We start from the raw sequence: 20,398 nt of genomic DNA, 5'->3' as shown, positions 1-20,398 counted from the left end.
TCGCGATACGTAACAAGAGGTAGTTCATTGTCAATTCTGTGCTGCACCTAACCCTCATGGTCGTTTGTCATCAGATTGTTATAAATATTTCTTAAAGCCGCTTGATACATAGAAGGTAAAGAATATCTTCCTTGTATAACCTCTTATCGGCACTTTTTCAACTGCTGCTTCAAAGCGTTTGCTATTCATAAAGACCTCTATTGCAGCTGATACTCACAGAAATGTTTATCAGAATTTTCGTTCATCTTTCAAAATAAGACACGCACTTGCTTCAGCGCGTCTCTTTATGTGTTGTGCTCTTTTTCCGTGCGACTCCGTGCTGTATTGGCCGAATTCAAAAGAGTTTCCAATTCGGTGGAAACAATGTCCCGCGCACTGCACTACAACGTAGCCTAACTGTAGCCACCATAAAAAAAACACCAATCAGGGGGTTAAGGTGCACGGTTGTAAGCACCCTCGTCTCACGCTTCAAGTCCCTTAATGAGCGAGTTGTGAGCAACCGAATAAACACAGCCTGTGTTCTGTAAATTGACTCCATAGACTGTTTTGAGCCTAATCACGCAAGATGTCATTAGGGTAACGATATTTTAGTCAGTGATCATTTTCCTTCGGCTGTTAAGGCAGATTTTTCGTTGTCTGAACTTTCCACGTTCTGAGGCAAAATTTCTCTTCATATCAGTGATGCATTATTCTGTGGTGACGTTTAGCAATATATATTTATTTAGGCGCAAAAAAGGCAATACAGAAGACAAGAAGGACAGGGGGACTCCGTCCGGTCCTTCTTGTCTTTGGTACCATCTTTTTTGCGCTTAAATATCGATGATCATGAAACAGCTAGACCACCCCCCCCCCTTTCCAAATCTATACTAAATTTTGCATTGAATCCTTGTACACTCCGCCTACATTGCGGTGTAAAGGACATTATCCCTACTCCCACGATTAGAAACGCTCCAGAACTACTAAGTAAAATCAGTGGCGTAATAAGAAAGAAAGCTACATTTGAATAAAACCATTGTTTGCACTTGTTTACGTGGAGCAGGTAGTGTTCCTGGACCAGACGCTGTTTTATACCGCCCTGGAAAGACTCTACGCTACAGAGCGCCCAAAAGGACATTTCTACGTAGGGCAGGAGATAACCATGAACCTCACCATGGGTATGTGGATCAAGAGGGACTACCCCTTGTACCTGCGCAAGGCACTTCACAAAAGGTACACAATGTTTAAACCTTTTTCTAATGGTGCTCAGCGCTGGCGAGTTCAAAATAGCCTCTATGCAGAAATATGTGGCAACTCCCTCACACAATTTTTCTTTTGTCTAAAATATTGCAATCTGTGGACAAAGCAGTGTAGTCAAGAAGCGATCAGTCAAACGAGAACAAATACAGGAAAAATAGACTTCAGAGCAAATAAATAATTCTCAACGATTACGTAACTTATTCATGAGAGCAGCTCATTGGCTCTTTCAGCTTTTCAATAGGTCGAGGCAAAGAATTCCAGCAAGTATGTACAAGTACAGACAACCTTTAGGCAGAAGGTTCGCAGTGGCGAACGGCTACGGCTATGCGTTTCGTCTCGGGCGGTGCACATATCGAGATCTGCCGCCATTTATCCGGCGCTGTGATTGCCGCTGCACAGAGGTGGCATTGGAGGATGCGCGCTGAGAGCAGTTAAGTTATCGAGTGGTAGCTGGAGGCAGCGCAGAGCCCATAAGAAACTTGCGCGACGAGGAGATAGCAGCCACTGACATACCGCTGGCGCCGTTAGCGAGGCAAGTCAACGGGGCTCTGCGTTTCGGCTTAGGATGTACGCACCGTGATCCGCTGGTGCCGAGCCGGCTCTGCGGCAACAGAACACCGTCACCGCCATGGAGGAACAGGGGAGGGGGGTTTAGACGCGGGAGGGTTTAGGGAGAGGGAGGGGGGGAGGGTGCACGCAGCGGCAAACGGTGGCAGCAGGAGTGCGCGCAGCAACGGAGAACACGAAAAGGAGGAGGATATACGCAGCGGCGAGCAGTGGCGGCAGCAGCGAGCACTGCCCTGGCTGCGAAGCGGGTTACGAAGGGCGACGCTGACGGCGACGACGACACGAACGCAGGCACGGGCGCCAAGGAGCTGTGCCCTAAAACGCAGATCAAGAACAGTTTTGTATGTCTAAGGAGAACTAAGAGAAGACAGGAGTGACAAGAAGTTTTCAGAAAATGATATCCTTCCCTCACCTAAGTAATTAAGTAAATAGACATGTAAGCGCCAGGCACAAGAAGCTAAGTGCAAGTAAAAAGCTTCATGAGCAGCCCAAACTGGGAACAAGTGCATGTCGAGTAAAATGAATCAGGACACTTTGTACGCTCCCGAAAACAGTAAAATAACCATGGAAGGGTACCAATATGCGAGGAAAGAATGACTTTTTAAACTCGGTAACATCACACACTGTTAAGACGAGAATATATAAAGTGTTTACTTGAGCAATACGCTCATAAAGAAGAAGTAGATAAAATATTTGCGCGTAAGAAGTGCAGCGTTAGCATATAGCCAGGAATATGTCTACCTATTTGATTCGTAAGGCACGGGCTCATGTCATTTCTAGTCTTACTCAGCGAACCTCAAGCTCTATGTTTCATCCATTTCCAAAGCACAGCTTGCTGCACCTCCACATCGTACTGCCCACTAGAAGAACAAAATTATTATCAAGGGTAAAATCGATAGGGAGCTATACACGTGAATGTGAAACTCAACAGCCTGTGCTCATAATCATGTTCAGCGCATCCCGTTGCATGACCACATGTTCTGTTTTGCGAAAAAATGTATTTCCGCCGCGCACATCCTCACCGAAAATGTTCTAAACGCGCCGGTTTTCTCTTATAGGATCCGCTTCAGAGCCGGCGCAGTTGGCCCCGGGCAAATGCATGCACCGAATGTAACAGCTGATGTTTTATTGTGCGCCCATGAGTTTAATCTGTGGGGCTCGTGCACCGCAGTATCTGCTAGCCATTGAAGAAATTTATCATAAGTGTTTTGTTTTATGTCTCTAAGTTCAGTCAAAGATTACTGCTTCTATTGATGACTGATTCGCTGAATGAGCCACTCTTTCATTTGCCGCACATTGTGGGGCGACGTAAGCTGATTTTGAACCCCTGATCAAAACGGGTTTTAATAAACCTGCAGATGCCGCTGGATCATCGAATCTGGACTGCCGGAGTGGTTTCGCCAAGGCATTCTCGAGCGGGCTAAACGAAAAAGCGAGAGCGGTTCAACGACTGGTCAATCCTTCACCTTCCACACAATTCGGGTGGAGGACGTGACAGGACTCTTTTACCTGCTTTTCGCCTGCTTCGCCATTTGCTCTGTGGCCATGCTGATTGAGTACTTGGCGTTCTTGATCAGCAAGTCCCGCTGTTGCCGGCGCCGCTATCGCGCACGCTGAGCGACGTCGCTCCCTGATCCATCGATCAAACATGCACGTTTAGTGGAGAAAGTAGAGTCTAGATGTTTTTTTTTCTGGTATTTTGTCAAACACGTTAAGTGCATTATAGCGCCACGAATATGATGCCTTTTTAGCATGTGAGGCAAATTAATTTCGGTTTTGAAAACCCGACAGCAAGAATTTATTTATAGTTGCCTCACCTTACGCGCCTAATGCAGCGGATTCAAGCTAGCTTCATGTGCTTGGCCTCCCATTTGTTCATCTCTCACATCTACCTCCTACTTTTTGCTGTAGAGGGGGAACAGGTTACTAAAATGTCCATTGGATTGCTGGTCTGATATCAATCTCGCCATCGTTTAAAACATGTAATTCGTATTATTTTTCACTCTGCACCGAAACGCACCCACGAAAGGATTGTGGCCATGCTACATACAAGAAGCTTCCAGTGGAGAGAATATAAATGTAGAGACGAAGAGGCCGTCGCGCAATAGTAGGCCTCTATATAGAGTGATTTTGTGCTGCCCTTCATTTCAAGCAGTAATTGTAATGTGTAAAATTATTCTACTTAATCCTACCCTTAAGAAAAAAAAACACAAGAAAGGGGAGGTAACGAAGATAACTAAGTTAAGACAGTTTGCTACCTCCGCACTTAATAACTACTGAACAGATATTTTTCCTATATATCATCGCCCTCTTACTAACTCCAGGTAGTATATGTAGAACTTATTAGCATTGCCACCTCACAAGCTAGGAAAGACCACTAGAGTCAGAAACAAAACGTAGTAAATGTAGAATTAGCTACAGTTGCTAGATCTCAAACCTGAGGAAGACCAATAGAGCCGTAAGCAAAAATCTCAGAATATTTCCTCATTATATGTGTAGTAAATGCTTTCGCATACGTAATGCGTAATATGCTCCCATCGTTTCTAAACAAACGAGTTGTTTCATAGCCACAACACTCTTTTTGCAAATATATTGCCTTTTTCTGCATTCTATCATACACGTAATACTTCATTGAACACTTTATCTTGCAATTGTCTTGATTTTGCACCAGCTCCTTCCATGTCTGATGCGTTCGGCTTGTATCGTAGTTTGTTGTCAATGCCTTGTTTAGGGGAGGTGAACCCCGCAAGCAATGTTACATGATTTTTGTTTACGTTTTTCAGCAGCTGCAATGTTGATGTTAGAATAAATGATAAACATGTCCTGCTAGGATCTCAAGGATCAGGTGCTATTGTGTCTTAAATACGCGGGGCGAGTGAAGGAAGAGGAGGCAGAAATCGAGAGTTTGTGGTGGGTTGGACATACGTGTGTCCGTATGTGTGTTGTGGAGGCGGGTTTGTTTAGAGTGGTTGAAGACGCCTGAACGAGTGGCAAAGGCATGTCCTGTCAGTGCGGAGTGGTCATGCCAGGAGTGCTTGTTCACCGTAAAACTTTCAAAGGTTCGATGCCTGCCTGAAAATTACTGGATTCAGCTTCAACCAGTGGACGTCCCGCCAGAAATAGATGAGCGGGGTATTATAAACCTGGTGTTTCTGAGAGATGTCTCGCGGAGTGACTCCCAGGAGGGAATTGACACTATTTATAATGTGGACTGGCTTCTGATCTGATTTTCCTGATGAATCCGTTGCAAAATAATAAAAAAGCTCCTGCTTGCACCACATATATATATATAGCAAGCAAATAGTCAAATGACTATAAAGGAATGAAGCTGTGAGCCAATTAATAAGTTTGAAAAAAAAACAGAACCCAAAAGAAATTGAATTATGTACTCTCATAACTTTTTTTTAGCTTTTGGTATGTAAATGTTTATTTTCATGTTTGCTGGCTATCTATTTTTTCTTGTTGATGTTCTTCCCTCTTTTTTCTTGTTTAAGATCTTTTTTGACTAACAATAAAATATTAGGTTGGACTTGTCGCATTCAGGCACTTCATAAAGTTTGCCAGTGCTGAAAGTTTGTATTTAATTTGCTGTTGCGAGGGTTGGAAGCTTGAAAGTCCTCGTGCTTCATTGTTATCAGATGCCTAGAAGCTGAATGTGCAATGACTCAATAATAATATCATTTCTGTCCCCTGCCCCCTCTCCGCCAAATTGGTTATTGCTTTCCTACTCCCACGATTTTTCCTTTTTCTTTCCTCTTTTAGAAGTTTGTTGCACTATATTATTATAAATAAGACTCTTATATTTAGATGATTTTGCACCGGCCTTTATTCTCTATTTTAAGTTTATAATTGAACAAATATTCCTGAAAATTAGGTCCATATTCGGCATATGTAACTAAGAAATTTGTTCAAGGTAATGACTGTTGACTTGAAAAAAGCAGCACTAATGAAGCCCTAAAGCGAAAAGAAGTTAATTAGCTATATAGGGTTTAGAGCGCATAAACAACTCTGGCTATGATGTGCCAAGCACAAGGTTAGAATAAATAACAGAAATGAGCGCTGATGGCCAACTAATTATTCTTAACGGACAAGAGGGAAGCAAGGATGTAGAGGCTGAAAGGAAAGGTAAAATGGAAACGATTGATAGGGTATCCTGAACTGTTCTCCTATTGTGGATCATTTAATTTATGCAGCAGTAGCCGCACATTCTTAGACATTGGGAGAGATGAAGTCCACTCCTTGCTATTGGGAGGGGGGCAAGCTTAAGTCTATAAATCAGGATGGGTTGAAGGAGTAAAATCAACTGCTGTAGTCTTTGGGATAAACGATGATCCATCTATTTTTTGCAAGATGTTGATGGGACAAACTCCAATCTAGAAAGATTTGAAAGAAGTGCTGGAGTTGAGACGACGAAGTGGAGGTGAAGGCACACATGTCGTCTTGTAGTATGCGAGGAGCTCTGCTGTATTCTAGGAGCTCGCAAGCCAATTCCCGCGCAGCGCCATGCGTTTTCTCGAGCAAAACAAGTCTTTGCAAGCTCTGACGCTTTTAACGCTAAACCAAACAGCATGGTTGCAACATGCGTAGCATACAGAAGCACAAAACCATTTGAATTCGTCACTGGTGATCATATTTCATAGGTGAGCATTAAAGCCGCTCTATCTTTAGTGAGCATGATATAGCTGTTGGCACGACGTCTGTTTTAAGCGATAACAGACTCCAATACTCCTAATGGTCACGAAACTCCCGCAGTCTACTACCCGCAGTCTAACGGTCTCGCAGATAAAGGTGTTCAAGTTGTGAAGCGCATAATGAAAGAAACAGATGATGCAGGAGACGACTTCTGGCTAAGCCTTCTAGCCTACCGCTCAACACCACTGGCCGATGGTCAATCCCCTGGTGAACTTCTTCAAGGGAGGCGCCACGATCTAATATTCCAGATTTCGGCAAAATCACGGCCACTGACGTGGTGAAGCATCGTCAGACATGCGAAGGGCGGCCGTTGCCACAACTTGCTAAAGGTGACATGGTGCGACTAAGAGATACGACTTGGTCACAGAAAGGGAAGATTGTTGGACAAGCTGCTCCGAGGTCATACCACGTCATGACTGAAGATCGTCGTGTTCTTCGACGAAACAGGAGACACCTGCTTCACACTGGCGAGAAGTATGCTGAAGCAAGTGACGACGACACCGACAGCATCGGTAGCAACACCACAGCTTTCCAGCACTGACACTGCTACAACACAGCAGCCCTCTTCCAGCCCACTTCCAGCCCATGGTGCCACGCCCTCAGCTGCAGTCACCCTTCCAGATCCAACCAGGACGACCACCACTCTCAGAAGATCGACTCGCACCATACGACCACCACAGCGTCTTTATTATGATGCTGCTTTTAATCAATTAACATGAACATTTGCTTTGATCTTGTGTTAACCATGGAAGGATGTATCAGGCTTGTGTGATAGCCTGATGACGGAGCACATGTCATGCGCAGTGCGTGCGCCGCGCTATGGAAACCTATAAATACGATGGCCATCAATAAACATCCGTTCTTCTTGTTCTGGCCGTCTTGCTGTCGAGTGCCTTCCTGTCGATCTGATACAAATTGAGTTATTTCTCTGACCCACTCTGCACGCTTTCTATCTCTTAATGTTACCCCTACCATTTTTCGTTCCATAGCCCTCTGGGTTGTCCTCAACTTAAGTAGAACTCTCTTGGTTAGCCTCCACGTTTCAGCCCCATAGGTGAGTACAGGTAAGATGCAACTGTTGTATACTTTCCTCTTGAGCGATACCGGTAAGCTGCTAGTCATAATGTGCGAGTGCTTGCCAAATGCGCTCCATTCCAATCTTATTCTTCTTGTTATTTCCTTTTCATGGTCCGGATCTGCGGTTACTACCTGTCCTAAGTAGACATATTCGCCTACTACTTCCAGTATTTCGCTACCTAATGTAAACTGCTGTTTCTTCCCGAGGCTGTTGAACATTACCTTAGTCTTCTCCATATTGATTTTCAAGCCTACCTTTCTACTTTTCCTGTCTAGGTAATCAATCGTTATTTGCAGATCATCCCGCGAGTTGCTTAGCAAGGCAATGTCATCAGCAAATCGCAGATTACTGAGGTATTCTCCATTTACCCTTACCCCTAACTGCTCCCATTCGAAGGCTCTGAATAATTCCTCTAAACAAGCTGTGAATAGTACTGGGGAGATTGTGTCTCTTTGCCTAACACCTTTCTTTACGGGAATTTTGTTACTTTCTTCATGCAGAACTATGGTTGCTGTGCAGCCTTTATATATTTCTTCCAGCACTTTCACGTACGGCTCGTCTACCCCCTGATTTCGCAATGCCTGCATCACCGCCGAGGTTTCAACTGAGTCAAATGCTTTTTCGTAATCTATGAATGCTAAATATAAGGGCTGGTTATATTCCGAGCATTTTTCTATCACCTGATTGATGGTATGAATATGATCGATAGTAGAGTACCGTTTCCGAAACCCTTCTTGATTTTTTGCTTGATTGCAGTCTAAGGTTGTCGTGATTCTATATACCTTATACGTAACAGTAAATACCTTATACGTAACAGACAGTAAGCTGATCGGTCTGTAATTTTTAAGGCCCTTAGAGTCCCCTTTCTTGTGAATGAGGATAATGTTTGCATTCTTCCATGGTTCCGGTACCGTCGATGACACCAGGCACTGCGTATACAGGATGGCCAGTTTTTCTAGCACGATATCCCCCCCGTCCTTCAGCAAATCTGTAGTTAACTCATCCTTTCCAGCTGATTTCCCCCTTTTCATAGCTTCTAGTGCTTTCTTGACCTCGTCCTTCGTCACTGGTTGAACGGCGTCCCTCTGAACCACCTTTTAAGTACCTAATAGCTAATTCAGAAATTGCAGCCGTAACCACATATAAATACCTTGGCCTTCACTTAACACATGATCTTAAGTGGACATACCACGTAACTCAAATTTCTAAAGAAGCAAATCGAGTTCTGGGGTATTTTCGGCGAACACTACGTCTAGCACCACCATCGTTAAAATCACTAGCCTATGTAACATTTTTACGGCCCAAACTAGAATATGCATGCGCTATTTGGGACAATAATCAACTTAATCTTTCTAACACGCTAGAAGCAATACAAAACCGCTCCGCTAGATTCATCTTCTCTGCATATTCTTATCATGAAAGCGTAACGAAACTAAAATGCAATGCTCATTTATCAAATTTAGCTAACCGGCGTAGCATCGCAAGACTATCTCTTTTTCATAAATTCTATTATCATCTTTCGCACGAATCTGTTATCATCTCTGCATACCGCATCTCCAGCCGCACGAACCACGAAAAGACAACCCATCCTCCGCAAGCCCGTATATCTGCGCGATGTGGAAAACCAGTTTCCTCCCCCTTCGCCGCGACCGACCACGTGCACCACCCCAACGAGCTTCATGGCAGCGCCGGCTGGGAGAGGAGGTAAATACCTCCCCTTGGGGGAGGGAGACCAGCGATAGGTGCGCCACCAAGACGTCTATGCGGGTTCCCGCGAGAAGACGAGAGGGAGCTTCTGGATCCAGCCGGCAACAAGAGCGGTCGTCTCCCGCCGCCTCTCCTCCCGGCAAATGCTGGGGGATAGCGGGCACGGAGTACGCTGCGCACACGGGAGGACCCGTTGTGCACGACCGACCATCTTCTGGTTCCCAACGGCGAAGCGACCGGTAAATACCGCACGCTCTCACCGCCTCATGCGGCAAACGCCGTGGTATGGCTTCGTCCAATGAATGCGGCGCGCACGGGAGATCCCGGCCGCCATATTCACGGCGCGTTCAAATGTCCGCCGCCGAAATCGCATCCCCATTCCCTAGCCGGTGAGTCAAAAGTCATTCTTATGTAGCCTTGCCCCTTCCAAGGAAAACCTTGTTGATGTATAGCTAGCCGGCATGCTCTGTATTATTTGCAAGTGCAACAAACAGCATTCGAGTAGTAACACTGTGTCGCCCCCGTCCTTTGCCCTTTGTTCCCCTCCGCGGGTCGCTAGCGAGGACGCAGCACCCGCGGAGTGTCGACGGGGCGGAAGACCGTTCCCCCTTGAACCCCTACAATGGCGCCCAACTGAGCTAGCCGGGCTAGCTCAGTCCCGAGACCGGTCAGCCCCGCCAAAAGGCAGGCGATTGACGCGGCGCTGCAAGAACTGATCGATGCGGGCATTGTTCGCCGCTCTTCAAGCCCCTGGGGATTCCCAGTGGTGCTGGTCCCCAAAAAGGACGGTAGCTCACGGCTGTGCGTGGACTACAGGCGACTGAATGCGGTCACACAAAAGGATGCATACCCCTTCCCGAGCGTGGACGACATTGTTTCGAACCTCGGCGGAGCGCGGTATTTTTCTACTCTGGACGCTAGCAAAGGCTATCTCCAAGTAGAGATGCGACCAGGCGACGAGTGTAAAACGGCGTTCACCTGCCACAGGGGTCTCTACGAATTCGTTACGATGCCCTTCGGTCTGTTCGGAAGTCCGAGCACCTTTCAGCGGCTGACCGACCGCGTACTGGAAGACGCCAAATGGCATCACGCTCTCGCCTACCTGGACGACATCGTCATCTACTCCCGCACGTTCGAGGAACACCTCGATCACCTCCGAGACTTTCTGGGAAAACTCAGAACAGCAGGTCTCACGCTGAACCCCGCTAAGGCACAGCTGTGCAGGGCTGAAGTCAGTTTGCTCGGCTACCGCGTTCAGCGAGGAAAAGTAGCCCAGGACCCTGACAAACTTCGCGCTATCCTGGAATTCCCGGTGCCGAACGATGTGAAGGCCGTGCGCCGTTTTCTCGGCATGGTGGGCTACTATCGCCAATTCATTCCCAACTGCATCCGCCTGCAAACCCCTCTAACAAAATTATTAAGGAAGGCAGCCCCGTGGGAATGGGGAGAAGAACAGCAGGCGAGTTTTCGTCAGCTCTCGCAAGCCATCGCCGATACCGCGTCACTGAAACTCCCCGACCTAAATAGGCCCTTTTTGATCCAGACAGATGCCTGTGATTTCGGAGTGGGAGCAGTGCTCCAAAAGGAGGACGAGAAACTGCGCCCCGTGGCCTTCGCCAGCCGCGCGCTGACGCCGGCGGAGCGCAACTACTCAGTGACGGAGAAGGAATGCCTCGCTATCATCTTCGCGCTCCGAAAATTCGAGATGTACGTGGAAGGTACAAGGTTCACGGTCGAAACCGATCACATGGCCTTCACATGGCTGACCCGTTTACGCGAGCCGAGCGGGAGGCTCGCGCGCTGGGCACTGACGCTACAGCGCTTCGAGTTCGAGGTGCGCTACCGGAAAGGTGCCACAAACGTGGTCGCCGACGCGCTGTCGCGCGCGCCGGTGAATGACCCGTCCCCAGCCGCGGGAGAGGAGGCGCGGCAACTTCCCCGCTCGTCGGGAAAGGAGGGCCGAAAGGAGAAATTCCTGCCTCCGGAGCACGCGCATCTCGTGGCAGCGAAAACGCCGATCGAGATTGCATTCAGCAGGGAAGAGCTTATCAAAGCTCAACAGGAAGACTCGTATTGTCGTGAGATGGTCGCCAGTCTGCGTGAAGAGACGGACCAATCGACAACCGCTGGTCGAAGAGCGCCCAGAATCCGCGGAGAACGCGGTAAGCGCGAGCTCTAGTGAAGCTGGTATTGCTGCGAGTGAGCTGGAGAGCTTCCTGTTGGACGCTGATGGAGGTTTGCTGAAATACGTGCCGGGCAAAGAAGACTCAAACGAGTGTTTCAAAGCCGTCATCCCCGGTCAACTGAGGCATGCTGCTTTGCAGCACTATCACGACGCAGACGGTCACGGAAGCGCACCAAAGACATGGAAGAAACTATGTCGGCTCACTACCTGGCCAGGAATGAAGGCTGATGTATGTAAGTACGCACGGACCTGCCACGTCTGCCAAGAAAGGAAGCCGCGAGGTGGAAAACCACCTGGCCTGCTCCAACCGATCGTGAGCACAAAGCCATGGGAAACTGGGGCGTGCGATCTGATCGGACCGCTGCCGCGCAGCAAAAGAGGGCACAAATTTGTGTTAGCGGTGACATGACACTTCAGCGGAATCGCTGAACTCTATCCGCTGCGAAACGCCACAACGAAGGAGATCCTGACGAAGCTCTCAGGATTGTTCTGTCGCTACGGGTTTCCGGAGAGGCTAATCACTGACAACGCCTCGTATTTCACGGCGAAAGTTTTTCGTGATGCGTGTGCCGCAATGGGCGTACGGCAGCAGCGAACGACGTGTTATCATCCGCAGTCAAATGTTACCGAACGCCGCAATCGCGATGTGAAGCCACTACTCGGGGCATACGCCCGGACGCACAACGACTGGGATGAGCACCTCGACGCGATCACCTTTGCACTGCGAACAAGCGAGAATCGCTCCACAGGTTTCACGCCTGCCTTCCTGATGTTCGGGAGGGAACTAAATACGCCAACGGACACCATACCAAAAGGCAGGATGCTTCGTCAGGCGAAACGGCAATAGCCGACTACGCGCGGCGCATGCGTGATCGCTTGCAAAAAGCAGTGAGCGAGGCCAGCCAAAATCGCGCTAAAGCAAGGGCTAGCCAGAAGGCTGCCTATGATCGCGCGCATCGGAAAGTAGAATTTCAAGTGGGAGACTTCGTTCTAAAGCGTAGCTATGTGCAGAGCGATGCGAGCACGGGGTTCGCAGCTGGCCTTGCGCCTAAATGGATTGGGCCGTTCATAGTTGCTGAGAAGCTCTCGCAGTTGAACTACAGACTGAAAGATCCGAACACGGGTCGACTCGGCAAGCCGATCCACGTCGGGGAGCTAAAGCAGTACTTCCAACGGGAAGTGGCTGGCAGGGCGGTAGCGCCGATTTCGCGAAGACGCGAGAAAAGGTCAGTGCCCCCACCTACCCCCAAGGCTCGCCCATACAACACCCGCTCAAGGCGAAAACGACCTTGACGGGGTGACTGGCCTGACAACAACGCGTCGACCACTTAGAAGAGCGGTCAGGTAGGCAACCGGTTGTGAGGAAGTGAGCTGGCTACGGGAGGGTCGTATCTAGCAATACTGTTGGTATGTCCCCTCGTCCCAAACAAAGGGGGGGGGAGGAAAGGAGAAGCGGGTGGTGGCGAAGACGCTACCAAGCTGTTCCCCCTCTCCACTCGCTGCCTTAGGGACCTAGCCAAATGGCAAGCAACTATTGGCTAGGAGCGCCAAAGGAAAACTAATCGGAAATCCGAAAGGTGTCTCCCAGAAGGCGCTGCGAAGACAGGCATCGTCTCCCAGCGACCTCGCTTCCGCAGTCGACATCACAAGCATCGGATAGTCAGCAGCAACAACGCCTTGGGTGCCAGCGACGGTCGCAGCTCTAGCCGCCACAACACAAGCGCGCACTCCCTCGAGACCGGCCGTGCCACAACCCAAGTCGCCGCCGCCCAGCCGTCAGGAAGCAGCGCCCGACGACGGTTCTGGACGGCTGTAGGAGCAGCAGCTGCCGGCTGCAGTGCTGCTTCTCGAGCGCCAGATCGCCATGGAAGGACACTTCTCTAGATAAGCGCTTCGGATATCGCCGCCGTGTTTCCGGCAAGTAGCGTGTGTGCGTGCGCGCGTGTGGGTGTGACCGCGGTTGTCGCAGCTGTGTGACAGCATTTCCATGCGGTCAGCGTACCGTCGAGCGGTGCAATGTGATCATCGCGAGCTTCGAGGCAAGGGACTTAATTCGTGCTTCACGGCAGACAGAGTAGCGGTGGAGCAGCGAACGGAAAGATTACGGCGCAACCAACCCTCCAGGCACTGGACGTCGCGAAGCCGCCGTGGCGGCGCTTACACCTGCGCAGTGAAGAAGTGTACGGAATACCAGACTACACGACCATCCCAACTAGCCACCCGGACAGCGGCGTTGGAGCGTTGGATGCAAGACAACAAGGCGGCAAGGAAGTCGTTGCCGGCCTACCGTCGCCTGATTTCAGGTGACGTTCGGTCTTTAGGGAGGAGGAGTGTAGCGATCGCGGAGAACCGCGCATCCCTCCGAAGCACTGCGCGCCGCGGAGGATGAAGGGGACAAAAGTATTCCTTCTCTTCCGAGGTTGAGTAACCCAAACGGGTTGCTCGATAGCGCCGCGTTTCCCTCTTCCCTCGCCAGGCGCAGGAGCACAACAGCTAGGCGTCGCAGACGCGACGCTCATTGGCCGAAAAAGGACAAAGGGCAAGATGCGCCGAAATCGGCGGGAACCGGCTACCGCCGGAGGGAGACGACAGCGAGCCGCGACAACGGAAGGACGCAAGGTAAATACCTCCCCGCTATACTTCTTTGTTGTCGCCATCTTGCCCTTCGAAGTGTCAGGCCCCATCCAAAAGGATAGGGTCGCCAGCAAGACCTTCACCAGCGTTCTTTTTGGGAAAACCCAATAAACATCTGGTTCCGGGCAAACTCCTGTTCTGTGTTGTGTCGTACTTCGCATTACCACTTTGCGGCCGTGAGAACGGCTGCCCGTGGTGTGTGATCGCGGGAGCTCGGTGTTTGCGGCCTAGACCTCAGAAGAGGCTCGACGGCGTAATAAGAAGCCCCACAGCATCTATATTCGTTTTTCGTTCGCACAGCAAAAGACTAGAATGACTTGCCTGCCGACGTCGTGCTCCATACAGACCCATCAATGTTCAAAACATCACTCGAAGCAATAATATGATCTGTAACCCACTCCCTCATGTAATACCCCTTCAATGGGGCCTTTGAGGTTGAAATAAATAAATAAATAGGGTCTGATGGTTTTTTCCTACCGCCAATGTTATTACGGTCCTGACTACTTTGGCTACTGTAGAGATCTGTAGAGATCTCCTCGGCTACTTTGACTATCTTGTTCATATTAGTGATGACGTTGCCTGCCTTGTCCCTTATCGCATACATCTGGTTTTTGCCTATGCCGAATTTCTTCTTTACCGCTCAAGGCTTCCCCCGTTCTTTACAGCATGCTCAATTTTCTCCATGTTATACTTCCTTATATCGGCCACCTTGCGCTTATTGATTAGCTTTGATATCTCGGCCAATTCGATCTGGTCTGTTGGATTGGAAGCTTTCATACTCTGGCGTTTCTTAATCAAATCTTTCGTCTGCTTAGGCAGCTTATCGGTATCCTCTCTAACTATCCTACCGCCTACTTCTACCGCGCACTCAGTAATGATAGAAATTATTGTTCTTTGCCTCTAGGGTAATGTCATCCTCAGTTAGAGCTGAATACCTATTCTGTAGCGAGATCCTGAACTCTTCTGCCCTCCCCCTCACCGCTAATTCGTTGAAGGATTTAATCTGTTTCGTTACTCTTCAGATTTAGACTAATTCGGGACCTCACCATCCTGTGGTCACTGCATCTCACTTTCCCGATTACCTCTACATCTTGCATAATGGCGGGGGTTGAACACATTATGAAGTCGATTTCATTTTTAGTCTCTCCGTTAGGACTTTTCCATGTCCATTTCCGGTTCTTCCGTTTGCTGAAGAAGGTATTCATGATTCGTAAGTTATTGCACTCTGCAAACTCAACTAGTAAATCCCTCATGCTACTCCTAGAACCAATGCCATAGTCACCGACATAGTCCTACCTTGGCATTGAAGTCGCCCATTAGTACAGTATACTGCGTCTTTATTTTTCGCATTGCCGATTCTACATCTTCATAGAAGCTTTCAACTGCCTGGTCATCATAACTACATGTAGGTGCATAGGACTGTACAACCTTCAGTTTATGCCGCTTATGAAGCCTAATTACGATGCCTGCAACCATCTCATTATTACTATAGAATTCATCTATATTACCCGCTATATACAATTGACAAGGAAACCTACTCCTAGTTGTCGCCTCTCTGGTAAACCTCGATAACACAGTACATGCCCATCCTTCAGTACTCTATATGCCTCATTCGGCCTCCTAACCTCACTAAGCCCTATGACATCCCATTTCATTCCCTCTAGTTCCTCTAACAGCACTGCTAAACTAGCTTCACTAGCTAGGGTTCTAGCATTAAAAGTTGCCAGGGCCAGTTTCCAATGGCGGCCTGTCCAACGGAGCCAGGCATTCTTAGCACCGCCTGCTGCGTCACAGGTCTGACCGCCGTCGTGGTCAGTTGTTCCGCAGCCGCTGGTGACTGAGGCCCGGGGTTTTATGAAGCTTATCTTAGAAGGTTGCGGCCAATTACTGCACAAGGGTGGCCAACTCCTTTTCTGGTGAGGGAGTGCGTTGCCGGAGGTGTTCACCGGCATCAGGTCGCACCCCAAACCTGTTTATGCAATTCCATTGACACGCGGATTTCTTTTTTTTAATTTTCATCCGGTGGAAAATTGCGCGGCACCGGGATTTGAACCCCGGTTCTCTTGCATGCGACGCGGATGTTCTACCGCTACACCACCGCTGCAATCTGTATGTAACACGCGTTGCTAATTTTATTTACACTGGCTTCACCATCCCTGTTACTCTTAATAAAGTCCCTTGTTCAATACGCTACTGCAAGCGTAACATTTTTTTTTCTTTCTGTGCTGTGTTATGCAATGTATATTGCCTTCAGCTCCCTTCTGTAATAGCATTAAGCTCTAGGCTAGTTTAAATGTATAATTATACGCTGTCAATGTTTTTGAATTTTCTCGTTGGGCATTTAATTGCACGGCCACTTTCAAGGCATTGATGTTCACTGAAGTGAAAAAATATACACGGAGCTTCAGAAATATTGAATTATGGTGCCATTTGGGGATGGACAAGAACAGGGGTTTGTCACCGTTAAATACCCTGACATTTTTCGAACATTTTAGGAACTGCTACAGGCATCAGTTATGGGATTTTTTCGAAGAAACAAGTTTCCCATTCGCTTCGAATTTATACTACCACGCGATGTCCATGGTGCCTAAATATTTCCCAATAACACACACGATTTGGGTATCAAATCAGAGGTCACAAACTTCTTTTTGATAGCTGATGCGTGTCCACGTTCGTCTTTGTTCTATACCATACACTAAGCAAGGAAACTACACACTTCGTTGTTGCTCCCAGAGCCGTAGTGCCAGCCTATCAGCAACAAGCTGACAACAGCGTTCACACAACGCAATGGCGTTACAAAAACAAGCGCATTCGCATACTTCGACAAAGCGCAAACAATAACACCTCAGAGCGAAAGCCGTATAAATCACTCAGCAACACATGACTTTTCACGCAGGCGCCGGCTACTCCGCCGTCTGCAAAAGCGTGCCTCTCAATCGACGCCAGCCCTGCCGTGCGACCGCTCTGGGCAGCGCACTAAGCACTTTTTAGATCTCGCCGCTAAAGCGTGATTTTTACATTAGAGAGATGAATGCTTTTTGTTTCCACCATTATATTTAAAGAAACTTCAAAATCACTTCCACAAGGTTAATCGTTCTTGTTTGTTTTTAAAAATACTGTTCTCTGCCTAGGCAAAAAAGTAGACATCCATTCTGCTTATCTGTTCTTCGAAGCTATACACAGTTAGCGCAAGGTAAATTTCACATGCAATATTGCCCTGAGGAAGATGTTTACATAGCGCGGGATCTAATGGCATTCGTGCTTCCTTCGCTGTCCACAAGGTTTAAAAATTCCATCTGTGCAGAGTGGTGTACTGTATTCTTCAATAAGATCTCACTTCCCGAACTTTCACTTGTAGTATCTGATGGATAGGATAACTTATCAAAGGCTGATGTTAATAATGCCATAAATTTCTTGTATTTGTTTTGAAGCCATCAATGCTTACTATAAGGAAGAGCTCCTCCGCATAATAGATACCCTCCAGCTCTTCGTCAGCAAGGCAGTAGTCCTTCCGGAAGGCCCTGGTAGTAGGGTAAGAAGATTGCTAAATTTAAAACACAATGGTATTCCGAACAAACATTTAAGCTGCTTGCTGTGCAAATCATAGCCTAGGGCTAAGACTAATTGTCCGAATCAGCAGCTGAAACTCATAATGATTGGTTACAGTAGTGTATATGTACAGCGGGTAAACTATGCCCTTGGTTCATGGTTTTAACTGCTTCTACAAAAAATATTACACGTAATATGTGCATCTTGGGCATTAGGCCTCAACGGAAAAAAAATTTTTCTCTGTGGGTTAGCTCTAGGTGGCGCACTCTGCCCAGCTTTTGCTGTGTGATACCTAAAGCCTCCAGGCTCTAGAAAGCAGTGGGGCTCGCGTCTGTGTCGATAATTTGTGTCCCGCCTCAAGAACAAGTGCAATTGCTGGATTAGCTGAATCTGTCACCTTTGACAGCGAATATGAGGTTTCTTTAGAACATCATAGACCTTTGAATTATCAGTCAGCCGCGCTTAGCACTAGTACATGCAGGCTTCGTTCAAGCGGGGCTTTCTGTGTAAGTCGCTTAATGGGCTAATGAAGTTGTTTTTCAATTACGCTAAAGAGTGAATGCTAAAGTGGAAGTGAAATTTGAAGCGCTGGTGCACCTAAAAGGATTTGGCCTAGTCATGTTAAACTGGTGGTCACTTTTTATCGCTGCTTATTCATCTGCCACTTACAGAGGAACTCAACAAAAGTATCTACCTAGAGAACAAAAAAAAAGCGCATTGCAGGCCGGTGCTATACCAAGTAGACGCTCTGGGTACTGACATTTAGTACAAAACCATTCTTAGACAGGTGAAACTCTACTGATCTTCTGTGTCGACTCTGGTGAGCTCAGAGAAACAAAGAGAATAATTTTGGCTCAAATTTCAAAGTCGTGTGATAGTGGTTATGCACTAGCTTTGTTTTTCTCTTCTGCAAGCTAATATTTTGTGCAGTGGGCAAAAATGAGAACTATATTTGTCCGCAGAATAATTTTCACCGTCTAACACCGTTTAATCTATCAAGGGCTAAAAATCCATTAAGGAATCAAGCGATTACCTTTCACATCGATTTACCTGGCAATTAAGCCTTCAGACACTGCCCGAGAATTTGTCAAAATATCAAACGTCCTATCTTGGTTAGGTTTTATCGATAAAGAAAGACTCCGCGTCTATCTCACTTCTTCAACGGTATGCATTTGGAGATACATATGTCATAGGTTCGAATACCTCCCGTAAATTGGCATTCAACTTGACCATCAGAGATGTTTTGGGCTAGAGGTTCCTGAATATGAGCAGTTCCGACTTTTCCTCTAGCCCTAAAGATCAGCATCGATCGACACGCAATCTCCAAGCCATCGAAAATTAAAATGCTTGGCCAGTACATACCCCGCCAAAACAGACCGACAGTGAAAAAACTCGCAACAAAGCAGCAGATAACCAGGATTCTCAGCTGCTTTTGCAACAAGCACCACGGCACAAAAGTAAATGACGCTATTCGTCTTGTACAAGCTTTTGTTGTTTCTCGGATAATGACCGGGACTGCCTACCTCCACCTCATCTCGTCAGAAATCGCAAAGCTGGAGTCGCTGATACGGGAGGCCAATAAAAATTCACTGGGTCTGCCGAAGACCGCATCAACATTGCGCCTCATGTCTCTCGGCATCCACAACACACTCCAAGAAATCTGGGAGGTGCAAAGACTGTCACTGCTTAGGAGCCTGGCCATCATTCCAACAGGCCAAGCCTTTCCGAACAAGATACACCTAAAGTACCCTACACAGTGGACCAAAAGACGGAACTTCCTCTATCAATCCACAAAAAACATCTATGTCCGTCAAACACTCAAAAACATGCATCAGACATTTAACACGGAGCGAAAAAACGCCAGAGCCGAAAGCCTTCGCAAGAAATGGGCTGTAGTCTTTGGGATAAACGATGGTCCATCTATTTTTTGCAAGATGTTGATGGGACAAGCTCCAATCTAGAAAGATTTGAAAGAAGTGCTGGAGTTGAGACGACGAAGTGGAGGTGAAGGCACACATGTCGTCTTGTAGTATGCGAAGAGCTCTGCTGTATTCTAGGAGCTCGCAAGGCAATTCCCGCGCAGCGCCATGCGTTTTCTCGAGCAAAACAAGTCTTTGTAAGCTCTGACGCTTTTAACGCTAAACCAAACAGCATGGTTGCAACATGCGTAGCATACAGAAGCACAAAACCATTTGAATTCGTCAGCGGTGATCATATTTCATAGGTGAGCATTAAAGCCGCTCTATCTTTAGTGAGCATGATATAGCTGTTGGCACGACGTCTGTTTTAAGCGATAACAGACTCCAATACTCCTAATGGTCACGAAACTCCCGCAGTCTACTACCCGCAGTCTAACGGTCTCGCAGATAAAGGTGTTCAAGTTGTGAAGCGCATAATGAAAGAAACAGATGATGCAGGAGACGACTTCTGGCTAAGCCTTCTAGCCTACCGCTCAACACCACTGGCCGATGGTCAATCCCCTGGTGAACTTCTTCAAGGGAGGCGCCTTCGATCTAATATTCCAGATTTCGGCAAAATCACGGCCACTGACGTGGTGAAGCATCGTCAGACATGCGAAGGGCGGCCACAACTTGCTAAAGGTGACATGGTGCGACTAAGAGATACGACTTGGTCACAGAAAGGGAAGATTGTTGGACAAGCTGCTCCGAGGTCATACCACGTCATGACTGAAGATCGTCGTGTTCTTCGACGAAACAGGAGACACCTGCTTCACACTGGCGAGAAGTATG

The 20,398-nt window shown here is 47.7% G+C and overlaps 1 protein-coding gene across 1 annotated transcript in view; it reads left to right on the top strand.

Annotated features, from left to right (window-relative positions):
* The window catches only part of LOC146209386 (glutamate receptor U1-like), a 65,691-nt gene extending 62,271 nt beyond the window's left edge, over positions 1-3,420 (top strand). The window contains exons 8-9 of the mRNA XM_084580192.1: positions 1,040-1,209; positions 3,162-3,420. Of these exons, the coding sequence (XP_084436318.1) occupies positions 1,040-1,209; positions 3,162-3,420 (429 nt within the window). The remainder of the gene's footprint in view (positions 1-1,039; positions 1,210-3,161) is intronic.
* The last annotated feature ends 16,978 nt before the right edge of the window (positions 3,421-20,398 follow it).

This window comes from Amblyomma maculatum, chromosome 1, assembly GCF_055883805.1.
Source record: "Amblyomma maculatum isolate TAMU_Amacu chromosome 1, ASM5588380v1, whole genome shotgun sequence".
In the NCBI taxonomy this organism is placed as follows: Eukaryota; Metazoa; Arthropoda; class Arachnida; order Ixodida; family Ixodidae; genus Amblyomma; species Amblyomma maculatum.
This window is presented reverse-complemented; position numbering and strand designations above follow the sequence as displayed.